The sequence below is a fragment of the Struthio camelus genome, chromosome 25 (genome assembly GCF_040807025.1).
Source record: "Struthio camelus isolate bStrCam1 chromosome 25, bStrCam1.hap1, whole genome shotgun sequence".
In the NCBI taxonomy this organism is placed as follows: Eukaryota; Metazoa; Chordata; class Aves; order Struthioniformes; family Struthionidae; genus Struthio; species Struthio camelus.
The window spans coordinates 5,058,882-5,076,526 of record NC_090966.1 but is presented as its reverse complement, the minus strand read 5'-3'; the positions used below and the strand labels follow the sequence as shown (position 1 = coordinate 5,076,526).

Here is a 17,645-nt window from a genome sequence, read left to right as displayed (position 1 = left end):
ATTAGCAGAGTTCAAGCAACAGAGGTATTACGGGAATTTGTGAACCAAGTACAGGGAAGGCTTCGTATACAGAAGGCTGTGTACGTTTCTCATGAGAGCCTCTATGGGGGAAACACAAAAAGGGGCAGGGACCCTTTCATGAGTCACTGTTTGATAAAAATAGATTGCAGCTAGATTAAACACCCGAGTGTATGAATGGAGTTCTCCTTCGCACAAGGGACAAAAGGCTGCGAGAGAAAGTATGATAACAGAATGAAAAATTAGAGACAACAGATACCTAATCCATTTTCTAGACAAAACAGAATTATTCCCTGTAATCCATTATGTGCCCTACCTGACCATCTTAAGGTCAAATCAATTTGCCACTGCCCTGGCACAGCGTATTTCAATCTAACTTCCCCGGATATTTGGGGCTAAAGATGACATAAATGGATGGTGTGCCTCCCAGTCAGACACCCTCCACAGCACTTTAGTGTAATAAGCCATCTGTTTTATAACATTATTCTCCCTTCCCACATTTAAACGTAAGTACAGGTAGAAGGTAGGACTATGGGTCAGCTTCACGTAGCTATTATTAAAACCAATGTTCTCCATTATTTTGGTAATACCTTCTATGAGACATATAGAAGCAGTTTTGCATTGCAATTGTGTGCAACAATCCTTAATAAATTCCACGTGAATTCCAGGAACAACATGTCACTAGCAGTACATGGCAGCAGACTGAAACGGAATCTTCTGGTAGTTGGTTTTAAACTGGGAAAAGTTTTAAAAATGAAGCAAAAAAGACAACAGATACCACACAGTACAAAATAGTAATTATTTATATTTTCCAAAAAAAAAAAAAAAAGTTACCAGCTATTTTGAAACTTCTTCCCTGTAAGAAGAGTGACTAATAGAAAGGAACAGGACTGGCTCCTATACAGTCGGCAAGTCAGGTACAAACAGTTGTTAAGAATCATTTAGCAACTCAGGACAGGGACTTTTGACGCAGCGTTCATGAACAATAAAATTTCTCCTTTTTCTTAAAAAAAGGGGGAGGAGGGAAATAAAGCAGGGAAAAATGCCAAAAACATTTCCCACAATATCTAAAAACAGTAACCGTTGTTCTTGTAAGACAGCACACTCCAGACCAAGGATTTTCTAGTTCTTTCAAAAGCAATACAGACTTGCCAAAGGCTGCCTTCAGTCTATTCACACCCTCCAGAACATACAGCCTTTCACTGTCCCCTTTCACTTCAACCTGTCATTTTATAAAAGGTGTTTTTTCTTCTTTTTTTTTTCCTTTTTTTTTTTTTTTTGCAATTAACATACAAGTGCTACTAACAGAGAAACTGATCTTCTTGTTGCTGGATGGCAATAAGGAGTTACACAAACGTCCAGTTTTTAGCTCAGCTGGAAAGACTTAAATTCTCTTTTTTGATATAAATACTACTGGAGCTCCCACCATGTACTTCCTTTCCAGAACCTCACTGGAAATTCTTTTTAAACCCCCAACGCTCTCTCCAAAGCTAAAACGTCCTCTTGCTCCAGGCATCTGACGATTTGTTCTGTGCTGCCAGACGCAGAGACGTTGTTTTCCCCCAGTACCACTGCTGGGTTATTCCGACTCGGGCCGGTGCTAAACCGAACCCTGTACTTAATTGACTCAGCCAAGTCGAAGGGAACACACAGACGATGCAGCGACAGGGATTCGTTAGGTTGAACAGCCCCAGAGCCCCAGGCCCACCCTCCCCCCTCTCCCCAAGTTACTTGGTGCTGTTTTAAAAAGTCTGGGTGTCACGAAGCAGTCTTTTCCCCCCAACAACAGAGTAAAAGCTCCACAGATTTCGCTGTCTACCTGGTGGTCAAGGTTAGAGCAGCAACAGCTGATGCTGCTTCCAGAAAAACATGGGGTGGTGTGACAGACAGGACTTTAGGATTGCTTCAGTCGCTTACGTGGGGGTCCCAGAAAGGGACACTGTGCAGAGGCCAAAGAGCGATACGCCTCAGCCACCAAATGGGGATGCGATACTACCATCGACTTCCAGCCTGATGTCTCCATGACGTCAGAAGCATGGCTAGAAATAAAACAGAATAAATCTGAAGTTACTTATCAAGGACAAAAAAAAGATTAAGTAACAGATTCTCTTCACAGGCCTAAGCAAGCTGTCTTTTTCAGTGTACTGTTTTAGGATCGCTCTGGATGTATGTTAAATACCTTTGGCCACACTCACAAGCTTTGGCTCTGCTGTCACACTTTTATGCTGTGCAGTTCTTCAACCTAAGGCTGACTAAGTAACTCAAAACACACATGATCCCAAGCGGAGGACAACAAGGAACACATTGCTCATCTACCCTTAAGCACTGAAAGGTTTTAAATCAATTTGGAAAGTACAGAGAAGAGCTGTATTAACTGACTGGCAGGACTAGAAGTGCTTCTGGGCATCAAAGTAGTTGGTAGTTATTTTTCATTTACTAAAAGGTCTGTTATAATCAGTAGTACAACTAGCCCCTCGCTATCAGAGCGCCTGCTAACAGTTCTCATGATCACAGGACTAGCCTCCATGAGGTGGCCTCACAAAGACAGTCCTGCTGTATACCCTGAACAGTCACAGCACAGACATGAGTAATCAGCCCTTAGGGCAATGTCACTTCTGGGGGGCCAAATTAATGAAGGATCACAATGGGACAACTAAAACATAGAGGAGAATCTCCCCTGTATAGGACGGTTCACAATTTGTGAACCCCACTGCTTGTTAAAACAAACAAACAAACAAACTCCAGATTTGTTGCAGCCTGAAACAGGAGTCAACTCACTAGTTAATGAAGTCCACTGCTTGAGTTTTTAGTTGATCAGCACTATGTAGGTCAGCCAGAATGAGAATCTCAGCTGCATTTTCCACAGATAGGTTACTGCACAGCGCATCCTCGCACATCACCTTCAGACGTTCCAGAGCATACTGCAAAATACAAGCCAAAGTACAGTTACAACGAAGAAAAAAAAAAAAACCTAGTCAGGCCTGAACTGAAGCTCTACTTGTGCTGCTTCGCTCTTCATTAACAAAAACTACTCTATTATGCCGAAATGTGTATTACAAAGCAAAGAAGTATCTGAACTGTGCTCAAAGTAGTGACCAGCAAAAAAGGAGAATCATTACGTGCCCACCCTGAGGAAAACAATGGATAGGAAACATACCCACCATAACTCTCATCCCAGGCTTCTTGTGTTACACGTTTACTGGTGCTGTGGACATGCTTTGAAATGAGAATTTCAGGTCACCTTTAACATTATCTCCTCAATTACTTCAAGGCACAGAATGCTGAAGCCGAATCTCTAATCTTACTCTAATAGTGCACGACAGTATTGCCCAGGTTCGGTGGGAAGAGCTATTTGACAGTGAATGCTCCATAGGTGTTCCAGTGATGGTTAGGCAGCTTTCACCCAATTTCTTTGCTGTTAATGGCCTGCAGATTAAGATCAGCCTTGCTGAAATATATATGCTACCAATTTAACATTAAAGTGTTCAACAAATGCCACTGATTTATGGTGACTATTCAGGTGGAAACAAAGTAGCACAGCATGTCTGTAAAGCCCTGGCAAGAGCCCTATTCTAACGTTCCATTCTCAATCTAAGAGTTTCAAGCCGTTCAACTGTGCGTTTACCTCAACGTTTTTTTTAAACCCATAGCGTTGGGCATGTCAACAGTTTGAGGAAGTCAAAGGACACACCTAGAAAAAGAGCGCCTCGTAATAAATTGTCACACTCTAAATTTCTGCAGCATTTTTGGACACTATTGAAACATGCAGACATGGCCAAGATTTTCAAAAGCAACACAGTGATCTTGGGCAGACTTCAAAAGCATCCATGTTAAGAAAACTGTCAGCCACCAGCTATCAAGGAATGAAACCCAAACCCCAATTCTCAGTCTTTTAGAAAAATCTTAGCGGGGCACCACCACACTGAGACACTTCTGAAAATCTTGGTATGTATGATCTGAATATAGTGTTTGCAGCTCTTTGGATGAAGTAAACTGAAATTCAGAATATTCTGGATCCCATGATTACCTATCACAGGGATAAGGAGAGCAGTTAGTTTCTAACAAAGTTCTTATACGAGTAATAACATTAGCACTACATAAACTATCCTAAAGATTAAACACTTGAAATTGAGTGACATTTCTAAAAAATGCTTAAGATCGCTAACTTTTTATCTGAGACATAACTGCATTTGAGAGTTTCCTTCATTCTGTTTATAAGGCCTTTTGGACGCATTAAAGATGACAGGGTACACAAACGCAAGTTCTTCAGTATGTGAGGCCGCGTTCTGAATCGGTACCAGATTTGTAAGGACTGCTCTGTCAACCTGAACGCAGAGCTGGCAACTAGCTCATCTTCCTAACTTTGTAAAGATGACTGGAGCGCTTGCCATAGGAAACGCACTGTTACTATAAACTGATTTTATAAACTGATTGAGATTTCATTCCGTAATGATTAGATTTAAATGAATAATTTTAGATTGTAAAAAAAAAAAACAAAACAAAACATTCTTTTACTGAAGACTCAGCAATAATAATTACTTCAGGTGAGGCACAGCATTCGTAACCAGGACAGTTGTCTCCTAGCAGAACATCTGAGAAGGCAAATCGAATTTACTTGCTTGGTCTGTATCAATAGTTAAAACAGTCTGAAATGAGGGGCAAGCCATTAGTTTATATCACTGTCTGTCAGTAGCTTAAAATGCAGCAAATGGAGCTTAAAATTATTCCCTCTGTAAATTGAATATTCTCCTCCATGCATGTACAATTTTTATTTGTATTTTCACTACGAATCGCTCAGCTTCTAATTACACAGTTGGGCAAAAGTAGCCATTCTGGTCTCTCAGGTACCAAGATTTCCCCTTCCCCCCTTTCTTAATTACTCTTTTAAAAAAAACCCTACCTAATAGCATCCTTACCCAAGAGGCTGAAATAGTATCTCCTGGGTCTAGAAGACGTGTTTTGTTTTGGTTTTGGTCTAATTACATATTTTCCCCAAGAGAAAGGAGGAACTCAGACGAAGCTGTTTCAGTCTCTTGAGTAAATATTAGATGTTTTATGTGCTTTCATGAGAGACTTTTTATTTCTGCTTTTAAAAGACATACAATGAGTTTAAAAGGAAAAAACCTACATTAAAAGCCAAGAAATTCAAAGTTAAAGCCGACTCCGTCCTTAATGTACTGCTTCTTTCTTACACTCGTCTCGGTTAAAGACGGTATGTGAGCACTCAATCAATACTCTTTAAATATTGAATCAAATGTGGCAATGATTATAATCAGCCCAAGAATCTGCTTGCATTAGTTCCCATTTTAATTCTAGTTACAGGGACCAACTAATGGCATATGGAGCATTTCACCTCTGAATCATCATTTTTGATTAAGCCCAGGTCTGCAGTGACAGGGAATTTGATGGCCATGTGGTGGTTTGCGTGGAACAAGGTTACATGCATCCACATCTTAAAATCCACCACCCTAACTGGCACCCACAAGAAAATCCAAGGACTGAAGAAGCATGGAGACTGAACTACGCTCTCACCCCTAGAGGTGGTCCCTCCAGGTCAGAGTTGAGGCACATTGGCAGGGCAGTGTGGAGAATCTTGCACTGCTGCTACCCGTGCTGAACCTGTTTGATGGATAAATAGAGGACTTTAGTCTCCAGTGCTGTCAAACTGGCACCTTTCACCAGCACTAAGTTCACTTTTAAAAGAAAAAAGAAAAAGGAAATAAAATTTCGGTTATATGTTAAGAATTTTCACTCGTTAATATGGCTCACAGGCCAGCAGCGCACTCTCTTCGGTCCTTGGTGCTGCAAAGGGAAGTAGACAGAGGCTGACTGGCTGGCTAGGCCACGGCGCTGCGCCTGCTACACAGAGACTACCAGCAGCCTTCCCGTCACAACATCCCCGACACCTCCCTGCAAAATCACAGCAGGGTTAAGCAACAGGACTTCCTCCAGTGCACCCCTTCCCTCCTCAAACAGCAGGGACTGCCACTGCAAAAAAAACAAAAACAAACAACAGGACCTTCCCACTCTGCTATCCATCACTTTAGAGCATCTCTTGAAGTTGCTGATACCAGCCAGACCAGAAGGAGAAGCAGGCCCTGTTCGCCAAGACAGAACACTACTTGTGAGATTTGCTAATGATCGAGCTAAAAAATATTGCCACGTCAATCCCAAATTTTTCTTCTCATCCCCAGCTCTTAGGCTAGATTATGCTGAACAGAGATGTCCTCTGAAATTTTAAGAAAATGCTTAAAAATGAGCAGTTGAGACAGAAATTCCTGATTGTTGTATGTTAAGTAGGAGAACAAACGTACTCTATTACCCTTATTCTGTGTAGGTTCAGGACAGAAACGTTTGCATTTTAATTTCTTTCAGAAGCTTAACTTACATATCTGTACTACATCCAAGTTTATCTATACACCACAGCCAGCTAACAGAGCAATTCAAGGAAACTGCCCGGCCACAATGATCTCAGTGAAAACCTTACTGCAGGAATCTCCAAGGAGCTCTGTGTAAAGCAAGGCACATGTCATTGCTGGTTCCCTGAACAGCCATAAATCCCAACTGTACCTTGTCAGCAGCTGCCAGCAAGTCATCAGCCATTTTGTCAAGATTTGGTGCCTTCCCCGTGTAAATAAAGCACATCATTTCCTTAAAAACTTCAGGCTCCACATCATTGATTTCAACCCGATTCTGTATCGGAAAAATGAAGCTTATTAAGATCCTGACAAGATGCTAAAGGATTCTTTCTACCCAAGTACTTTCAGTATTTGAAAATGTGCTACAGACATACGCTTTAGAACATGTACTACTTGCAAAAAGAAAAACAAACAAAAAAGCGTAGATGGAATAAGAAACGTTCGGAGTAGTATTTCATAGCCTCTGCTTCTCCCTATCCCACCCCAGTCTCTTTCCCCAAGAGTAACAAAGATAACAATTGCCTCCTTGATCCCTTTCTTCCTCCCTTCAGGACAGCTGAGGCAGAGACCTGCATCTAATGTGAAAAAAACAGTTAAAAGGTGACAATAGTCACAAACACTATCTAAGAGAGTTAACCGACCAGAGATGTTAAGAGTTGACCAGAGCGCTATTCATCTAGCTGGAAAAGTTCTCCTTCCTTTAAGCACTTACCTTTTTACTCTCTTCCATCTCATGTTCAAACATGGCGCTGAAAACCGGGGAACGCGCTATGACAGTGGGGAAAATAAAACGTAGTTAGAAATGCTCTTTTACTCTCCAGAAGGAGCTAAGCATAGTCTGCCAACACCTCAACGTTTGTCCCGCTACTTAATGCGGAAAAAAATTCTCCGGTAGAAGTAGTACAGGTCGCGACACAATGTAACGTGGCCAGCATACCCTGAAATGAGGTAGGGTACAATTTCTTGTGCCCTTTCAAACAAGGCTGAAGAGTACACAGGCAGTCAGGTATGTTTCATGGCTTTATAAAAAAGAATTCTGGAAATCTGTTATCGTCTCCTCACAAATGCTTTAGGAATACATTACAGTACAGTACGGCCACAAAATCCTCCTACCATCCTCGTCTGGGGAGGAGGTAGGCAATTAAAAATGGAGTAGATATTTTTTCCCCTCCCCATAACAGTACTGTGATAATTAGTTGTCGTGTTCACGGAACAGCCTCTTATTGCAGCTCTGCAGTTAATAGAGCTGCCGAAGCCTCCTTTAAATGAGAGGTAACTAAAAAAACAAACAAACAAACAAAAAACCTTATCAGAGCACTCCACTTGCCATCAAGTTGTTGTTTCCTATCCCGCTAAGGCCCATCCAAGTCAATACCGACCTGCTAGTATGGCTTTGTGAGCCTGGAACTCCTGGCCTGCAACACACAGACAGCAGTCCGTGAAGCGCGAATTCTCCCAGAGTCCTCCCAACTCATCTGCCAAGCGGCACTCTGGTACCTTCACCATGTTCATAGTGTTCTGGCCGGAGATATTGACAGAGTCCTGTACCACACTCACCTGCAGAAAAAAAAAAAAAAAAAAAAAAGAAACACCCACACTGGAAAACTAACCTCATTATAATAATTTCTTTTCCAGGGCAAGTGAAGGGAGATGCAAATCAAAAAAATCACACCTCTCCAACAGAACCAGCATACAGTTAACAATTTCTCAATTTCTACGGCATCCTTTCTACTCTGCCTCAACTCTATTCTCTTCTCCTCCAGACTGTCCACCCCAACTCCCCCACTTCTTCCATGTCTACAAACAGCACTGCCTCCCCTCTGCGTGGGCAATCCATAGCTCTGCCTCTTCCAATCCCAAATGCAGCGCTGCTAACAGCACTCTCATCCCTCACCTCTGATGTCAGCATGCTTCAGAACACTAAACAGATTTTCTGCTCAACCCCAAATTAACGGCACTTCCATGCAATTTAATCCTAACTTTTGTTAGTTTCCTCCTAAGGAAGTGGAACCTTATTTCTTCTGCTTTTATAGACACCATCCCTGACCTAGTTTTTTCCCTTTTATCAACAGTCTAAAACCCTCCCCAATCAATAATGCAATACAGACAGCAGTACAAATGGAAATGAAATATGCAGAAAACATCTACAACCTCGCACTGAATCTGCAAGTGCGTGCAAGAGAAAAGCGTCTGACCAGCACAGGACATTTAGAGCAACCCAAATGCCTCGCTCCTTCTGGTTAGGTACCAGAATTTCAATTTCCTCGAGAGTTCAACATGTTCACTGCATTAGAATCAAACAGTAAAACTGGATTAAAAAGCAATTCCATGTAAAATAATGAGGAAAGATCTGGAGAAAGCACACAGATTCCTGATCACCAGCTCTAAATTAGACAAGGTTACAAAGAGACCAAAAGTATTTCTGCCACTGGCTGATGAACAACCTGCATGGGACCCATTAGTCTATTTAATATACAACCCTCACTTCAAAACACGCAGTAAATCATAGGCCCTCTGTAGCAGACTCCTAACTAGGAAAGACCAGAGTGACTAATACCACCCTGCCATAACAGAGTGAAGGAACAAGCTGACCGAACAGGGAAACATATGTGAGACTAGTTGCTGGATTTGCTGTCAAGTCCAGGCGACATTTCAGAGATCTATTAATATCCAGGAGACAATGAAAAAAACTGGCAGCAAAGGAAGCTTCATAGATAAGTAGAAGTAGTAAATTACGAAGTGAGAGAGATGACAGAACCGCTTTGTCAAGGAAAAAACGTTGGCTGCACACACCCCAAATCTTGAGAAACCTCCAGTGGGTTTCTGATGGCAGACACTCTAGCATATTCCAGTTCAGCTTGTATAAACAATCCAGCACTCAAAAAGGAGCAAATATCAGATGGTGCTTGCCAAAGGGCACTAAGGATAAGTGATAGCAACTGTGAGGAAGTTAATACTCTTTGTCATTAATTTACGGCAGCTACACTGCCATGAACTGCCCTGTGTCTTCTAGGCCAGTAACACGGGCTCAAGGATGGATGACTCTGCAGCAGATTCATTTACAAGGAATTCTAAGATGCAGCTCCTTTGCTGGACTCGTATACTGACTGTAGACCAGACAAAAAACAAACCAAAAAACCAACCAACCAAACGAAAGACTTGCAAATTATGGCTCAAATCAAGAAGTAACTCTTTGTCAGATGAGAAAGTCAGTCAGTTACTGGCATGAAAATCTATTACGCGGTTTCTTATAAAAGGAGTTTAGGCTGGTAAAGTCAAAGAGGTGACCAGATGTCAAAATAGTTACAGTTTTGCTTAAGATATTTTCAACATCTTAGCAAGGGAAACAACGCTACTCAACTCTATTAATAAAGAGTTGTTACCCTAACTTTGGGAACCTTGCTCTGTTCCCAGACAGCATACTTTTCCCCTCTAGTATCAGTATATACTGAGCTAAAGACTTTTGTCTTTGTGAGGTGCAAACTAGATAAACCTCTCTCAAACATTAATTTTTAGGTCTCATTCCACATTTGTAAGGTTTCTGGCTCATTTATCATGAAGGGAAGAATTAATTGCTAATCCTGGGAGACGGCATCCAAGACACTTCTCCTGTCCCCAACACTGCCAAACATGTTAAAGGAAGGGCTCCCTCCAGGACAGTAACGATTTAAGCAACTGACTGAACACCTTTCCTTCAGGAGACGTTTATTAATTTAAATAGTTTTTATGATGGCCAAGCAAAAATACAAAAAAAGTACAGCTATTGAACAGCTTTGACTGAAGCATTCCTTTCACTCTTGGAAAATAAGGCGGCCAAAAGCAAAGAATCTACTCCCACAGAAAACACTGCAGGAGATCCAAAGAGAGGACAACTTGTTCTACCTGGCAAAAAAATCACAGCTACAGGAGGTTTTTTTCAGTTAAAAATACAATACAAATAGACCCCAGAAGCTCTGGGAGACACTAAATTTGAGAGTTTAAATTTGCTCATTAAGGTTTCGAAACTTAACTATCAAGCTTTAGAAATAACTTTCTGCACCTTTGTCTGAAACAGGTATTAGTGAATGCCATGAATTTTGTAAGCAGCTGCAGAAAAATAACAACACTGCAAACAAAAAAATTGTAGCTATTCAAAATTCCTTTTCTTCCTAAAGTAATAACAACAGACATATATACACCCTTGGAAAACTAAGAAGAAGTTGCCTTCTTCACTCAGTGGGCAAGTAATAGCCACACCAGTTTCTCCTACAGACCTAGTGCTGATTATTATCCCAAGTGAGTTTCAATTAAGGAGCACAAACAAACAGATGATAATATTAAAGCAGAAGTGAAATGTTAATCCAACGTTCTTAATCCTACCATCATCTCAGGTAAAAGACAAATGTGAAAATAACTACAACAACAACAAAAAAAGAAGTGAAACGCGATGACTCACAATTAAAACATACGTAAACAAAATCTAAGTACTATAAAAACAGCCAGTATTTCTCCTGACACCTCTGACTCCTTAAAAGCAAGGATGAAAAACAAAGTCACATCTACCTTAAGCTAATGGAACTGCTATTCTTTCAGCTGAACAGGAAGACTTACCTCACAGAAGAGAGTGAGTTTGTCATCTGGAAGAAGTCCATTGGCCTCATCCAAAAGAAAGTCTCTTCTAATAAATTTTTTGAATCCCCAGTCCTTGCCTTGTACAAATCGATATGCTCGCTGGCTCTCTGAAAAAGATACACGGTGCTTCAAACAAACAGCTGAACGACTTGCATGAACAAACAGCGAGAGACAAACAACTGACCCCAACAGACAGAAGTTTTTACACACCCATTGCTTTTGTTTCTTCTCCTTTAGCATTCAGGATGGAAAACTTGAACTTTGCTCGAACTTCACTCTTTGGACAGCTCACCAGTAACAGATAGAGGGACAGATAATCTTTACTTTCTTCATCCAAGCCTTTAGGGTTCACACGTAAACACCTGTAGAAGCAGGCATTTGAATGAGATGTCAGGAACAGTTTGTGGAAGGTCATCATTCACAGCTCTCAAAGAAAGGGTATTGCAGAATTTTCACAATAAAGCATGCAACAAATGAGTTCTGCTTAACAGACGCTGAACCAGGAGTTAAAAATAGGTAAATAGATTGGTGCTGTGGGTTACAATCAGACTCATGTTACATCCCCAAGACAAGTAATAATTCATAGGCAGATATATACCTATGCTAACTATAGGCAAACCAGGTCAAAAACTTGAAGGGCGCAGTTTAACACACTGAGTAACACCTCAGGCAACAATTTTCACAAAAGGAAAGTGAAAGAAACAGCAGATTAAAGGTAATGGATTAAAGAAGCACAACAAATTCAGAGAACTGGTAGGTAAAATTCCACAGGAAGCAACTCAAAGGCAAAAAGGATTCCTGGAAGGCTAGTTGTTTCTCAAAAACATAATAATAGGGCAAAAAGAAAACTGACGCTATGCAGAGAAAAGATATGAAATGCGGGAAGAGGCTAACTCATAAGCACTTCCATGACCCGAAACTTGAGACAGAGTCTAACAAGAAGCAAAAACTAGGCCAAATGACTAACAGCTCAAGCACACCAGGACAAAAATCAGAGAGACCTAGGCATGAGAAGGAGATCTGACTAGTGAAGGTTATAAAAGTAAGTAATTTAACAACAAAAAGCAGCCCAAGGAAAGCACAGGTCTGCCACCCAAAGGAAGGGAACACAAATCTCTGTCTGTCTCACACACAAGGGCACGCACACACATACACACACAGAGCTTAAGGTAAATTATTTAGTGCCTAATTTGCTTCAATCTTGGCTAAGGAGGTTTAAAGAAAAAGGAAATGCTAAAACATTTAACATCATCGATAACGGATTAAATAAGGGAAGTTCACGACATCTGGTTCATTTTGAGTCAAGACGACTCGAATGAACCAGATGCCCACAGATCTAGTAGGTCAGACAAGATTCACAGTAGAATACACTCTGACCAAAGTCCTCTCAGAATTACTGGTAATTATCTCTGAGAATTCAGGGAGGATAAAAAAAGGCTTGAAAGGACAGGAAAAGGGTAAAAATAATGTCATCTTCAGAAAAAGCAGAAACTCCAGGGCAGGAGGAGTTATAGAGCACAACGATAATTCAGGGAACCATGTTAAGTCTCTGAATATATAAAAAGGTGCCATGAAGAGAAAGGTAATTCAGTGGCAATAGTCTTAAATTGCAGAAGAGAAAATTTAGAGCGCAGGTAAGGATTGTCTTTTTAACAATATATAGTATTAAGGGCTGAAATGGGGAGGCTGAAATAGAGCTTGCATACGAAAGCTGCGGAATCCCACTGGAGGTTTCCAAGAACTTACTAGACGAACATCAAGTACGAAAAACACTTAAAGACAGATTAATAATCCTCCATGCCATGGCTCTGCCTCAAGGCAGGATGTACTCTCCCTTCCAGCCATGCCTGCTATTATTTTTGATGTTTTCCATTATCAGAGAAACACCCCAAACAGCCAGATCTTCACGTTTGTTTTGTGTCTCCAAACACTATACTGAAGCAACAGCGCGTATATGCTGCACGTCCAAGCAAGCAAGAACTCCTGTGCAGTACAAGTATTTTTTGTGCAGTACAAATATTTTTGATAATTTTGCACAAATAGGGCAAACATCTCTGCTGAACATCTTACCACTTCAGTTTATCATTGGCTCCTGATGAAAAGGTTGAGCTCTTGATGACCTCACCCATTTCCTCTCGGCAGAAACTGAAGTTGTTTATGGTCCACATGTAGGAAAACTTCACCACCTTAATCTGAAGACAGAAAGCCAGGGAGCAATTTAGGAGCGCTGCTACCCACAGTAGGCCACTGAAAGGCAAAAACTAAAACAATCCTTAAAGTTTTACCAAGTCACTTATGTTACAAATAACCCCCAGGCACAAGCCAGCCTAGCTCTGAAATGGGTGGCAGTGGTAACTGGACCATCACAACTTCTTGAAATGCTTCAGGAAGTTCCACAAAAGGTAGATGGTTAAGAATGGTGATACCAAGTTTATTTTCTACTGCTGCCTTGGAGAAGAGGTCACATCTTGCTTGAGAGCGTTGTAGAAAACCATGTAAAAAACCCCACTACACTTACAGCTTGAGCACAGAGATTTTGTGATTAAACCCAATGAATTGCTAACTATATTCACTGTTAATGAGTCTCACATCCTCTGAAAAGCTATGCTTTAAACTTGTTTTGAATAAATTTCTCACCACGGGTTCTAATCTCGTTACCTGGTGAATATCTCAGCATACTGTGGACTCACCTGAGTGTAGCACCAGCTCTCTGCTACAGGTCCACTCGACATTTCTGCCGGAGGAGGAGGACTCGGCACCCTTGACATCGCCAGTTTGAAGAGTAGACAGAATTTCACAACTCAGTGAAAGAAAGTTGTAATAGGTCTTCACCCTGTCAGTCCCCCAAAGCAGCAAAAAAAAAAAAAAAAAATCTTCAGGAGTGCTGATCAATCTTGTGGGACACCAGTAAAAGCAATCATGCTTTCTCCTTCCCTACCCCCAGAACCTTCAAAATATGTTACATTTAAAGTGTATATATGTAACATCATATGTTTTCTGAAGAGCAGCCACACCAGTCCACTCAATTCTTTCAATGTGCCAGCTCTTAACAGAAATAAATCCAGAATATAATTCCTTTTAAGAAGCCCAAGGTTCAAGTAGGAGACTCCCTATCTGACTCGTATTTTACTTCTTTACCCAGAGGCCACCATTTGAATTCCTTACTACTTACTCCCCCCTTTAACTTTAGTGTTTCAGACTATTAGAGATCAGGTTTGATAAATGAAGTTTTTAATCTGAGCAGACTATAGGTAGCAACATACAACCCAAACTCCCAACAGCAAAACAAAATCCCAGGTTGAGAGCGACTCCAGTAACTTCCACAGAGCAACTTCAACAGCTCAGCCCTTCTTCTGAAGCCTGACTATTAAGGAAGGTGTTGGGACTGATTTCTCTACTTCAAACCTAATCCCCTTTGGCCAGAGGGAAATTCTCATTTCCTTTATATGCTGGCAAAGTACACAACATCTAAGCGCCAAATCAGACCGTCATCGGTAGAGAACATATGGGCATAAAAACCTCTGCAACACACCCGAACGAACACAGAGGCACAACTGATACAAGACACACCTAGCTACCAGAAGGGAAATTTTTAAATCTAATAGAATAACCAACCCATCTCCGACTTCCAGCTCTTCACCCGCCTTTCTCTTACCTGTGCAGGACAGCAAGTGAACCACAACAGTTCTATTGTTGTTAGCAACTGTGGAACAAAGAAAAGGCTCTACACTCCATTTTCAAACTGCCAGATAACAAAACTAAGAAAAGCACTGCCCACCACACAGATTTTCAGAAAATAAGTTTTTTTTAAAAGATCAAACCTTGTCAATAAACCACATCCTCAAGCAGCTAAACAAAGCTGTGACGCTCAGTCGAAACCAATGCCCAACTGACTCGATCTCAGTCACTGATTCAGGCATCCAAAAACAACTCTGCATCGTTTGGAGGAAACTGCAGTAGTTATCCCTATTTCAAAACCAAAATACTGAAAAACTCAACTTCACAAATGGCAAGATTCTATGCTAACTGCACTATTTTCTACATAACAAAAATGAGCAGTTTTAGCAAATGACACTTTGCCCAAGATAAGTCTTCCAGGAGAACTATAAAGTGAAGAACTGAAATAATTAACACAAAGAGCAATGATAAGCAGTATTTATACATGGATAAATGGACTGCCACTTAATAGGATTCATATGTATCCGAGAAGAATTACATTCAGAACCGTACCAACTTCAATAAGAAGCCTTCTGCAATATAAAAAAAAAAGTAGATAAATGTAGTTTTAAATGTCAACTTAGGCAACAAAAAAGTTGCAATATTTTAAGCTTCCGACAGTGCCTTACAAGTGTTAACCTTTCTTTTCATAGAAGCACCACCTGATAGTTCTAAAACATACCAAAGGTATTTAAAATTGCTCTTTGAGGATTACCATCAGCTTCATACTGGAGGACAGAGGTGGATGGAAACTGTAGATCTCTAGTAATAGCCAGCTGAATTCTCAAAGATTCACACTCTTTCACTTAGCTAGTCAGAATTTGCATCAAACACATGGATTTTATTGATCAAAACACAGTATGTACTGTATACAACACACAACTCCACAGAGAAACTCTAGCATTTACAAGAGCTATGGAATTAGACTTTGGAAGTATCTGACAGATCACCTGCTGATGACATTAGTGTCTCAGCGGAAACCCTGTTTGAGCTAATTAACCCACAAAGCAATTAAAAAAAAAAAGCACAATTAGAAGAAATCTTAAAAAACTGTTAGGTTGCAATATGAATGGCTTTAAATGCAAAGGCTAATACTGAGGTTCATTGGGGGAGAAAGCTAAAAGAGGCTCTAACTCATGAGGAAGGCCAGGTCATACTCAGATTTTGAATTCTGCTCACCTTCAGAAAGTATCTGGCAACACTGGTACATAAGCATTATCTAATTCTAAAACAAGAGTGTTCTCTTCAGACTTGATTTGCTTTAAAAAGCACAAATGAGCCCATGCAATCACTAAAAAGAGATGCCGGCTACCAGTAGCTGAGAATTAAGTATTTAACCCTGTGGAGATGCATACTTAACTCTATGGAAATTTATTACCCAGCACAAAGCTCAGGGCCAAAGAAATACAGCCAGCCCCTTAAGATCTGAACTGCAAGACAACCGGTGCAACTATAAAATGGAGTACTCTCACATCAACCTACTTCACAAACTTTTTGCATTTGCAGTTTGCTTTGTGTATGCAGCACGAGGAAAGGGGTTAAACAAATCAACGTTTTTTAAAGAGAAAGGCACATCAATAAGTACTTTAGGTACTTACTTGGGTTTTATTAAATTAAACATAAAATTACAACAATTCCTCCAAAGGAATTCAATTAAACCACTCTGTGTCATTCAAATTAAGCCAAAATTAGCAGACACTAGTTTTGAATACTTAGCTAAACTGCTTTCTACGTGCAACATTCAGTCTGGCCTCAGAGGACCACCATCATTTCACTGTCTCCAGGCACATGTCTCCAGGGGGCAGATACAACCCGAAATTCCAGCACAAGTGGCACAAAACACCTCCTTCTCACCATGTCTGCAAAAGCAATGACTTTTTGCTGGTTCTAGTCTACGTGCAGGAGATGGGAGATCCAAGCCTTTTCCCTCCCCTTGGGGATCACACAAGCACTGCTCTACTCCACCCAGGCTCGGTTATATTGTTCTTTCTGCAGCTATTTTTAATCTACGTTATTCAAGTAATCTGTTTTAAAGCACAGGCTCCCCAAACAGTCATGCCAGCACAAATGAGAGGGACACAAACTGCACCATGGGCGGAGAATAAGCAGACAGGGAAAGGACGGAAATTCTTGAGCTCATCTCCTTGCCGACAGCAACCTGTCTGCACACTGAGGAACAAGTGTTACACTTACGATAAGCCTAAGTGAAAGGTTTGACCAGAAGAGAGCACAACGAATAAATAAGACACGAGAGCAGGATATGAAATTAGATTTTTTCTCCCATTAAAATTACATTTAGTTTCAGTAATTTTAGTTTGTAAGCAGCAACTTCTTACTCATACTGTTTGCAATATGGAAGTATTCCAGTCTCAATTCTTTAAAATACTCACTTCCTTAGGCACTGTGAGAAATAGCACAACTTCTATCCAAGAGGCATTACTGCATTAAAGACACAAACTCATCTTAAAAGCAAAACAAGGTAGCTTTTTTTTTTTCCCTCTGTGAAACACACCAGATAAATCTTACCAAAGACATCAGGGTGCTGCATACATTTCCCAATATATCTTGCCAAGATGATGCTACGGAATTCAACTTCAATGCACAACAAACCACTCCATTTTCCTCCCTCTAGTTCAGTCTTCCTCCTTAGGAGATTTCGGGCAGAGCCTATCACAGCGAGGCTACTGAAAGACTGAAAGCTCAGCAAGCTCAGCTTAAAGACACCAAGGAGCAAGCTAGCAACAAGGGCCACTCAGTGCCTCCCGGTGACATTATGAGGCCATAAAGCAGTTAGCCTTAGCTGGCTTTATGGAAACTTCATAGGAGATGACACCAATGTGAAAAGGGACATGTCAGCATGAATTCAAACTGCATGAGAAG

The 17,645-nt window shown here is 40.8% G+C and overlaps 1 protein-coding gene across 4 annotated transcripts in view; it reads right to left on the bottom strand.

Moving 5' to 3' along the window:
- Positions 1–803: 803 nt before the first annotated feature.
- The window catches only part of SPOP (speckle type BTB/POZ protein), a 29,578-nt gene continuing 12,736 nt past the window's right edge, over positions 804–17,645 (bottom strand). For 3 of the 4 annotated variants that reach the window (XM_068919082.1, XM_009683161.2, XM_009683160.2), the window contains exons 2-10: positions 13,739–13,881; positions 13,119–13,240; positions 11,259–11,410; positions 11,028–11,155; positions 7,817–7,994; positions 7,150–7,205; positions 6,589–6,711; positions 2,797–2,939; positions 804–2,057 (exon numbers count right to left, since the gene is read on the bottom strand). In XM_068919082.1, coding sequence (XP_068775183.1) covers positions 1,913–2,057; positions 2,797–2,939; positions 6,589–6,711; positions 7,150–7,205; positions 7,817–7,994; positions 11,028–11,155; positions 11,259–11,410; positions 13,119–13,240; positions 13,739–13,816 — 1,125 coding nt within the window. In that variant the 5' untranslated portion in view covers positions 13,817–13,881 and the 3' untranslated portion in view covers positions 804–1,912. Of the gene's footprint in view, positions 2,058–2,796; positions 2,940–6,588; positions 6,712–7,149; positions 7,206–7,816; positions 7,995–11,027; positions 11,156–11,258; positions 11,411–13,118; positions 13,241–13,738; positions 13,882–14,703; positions 14,805–17,645 lie in introns of those variants that run through there. The other variant, XM_068919081.1, reaches the window with a different exon arrangement.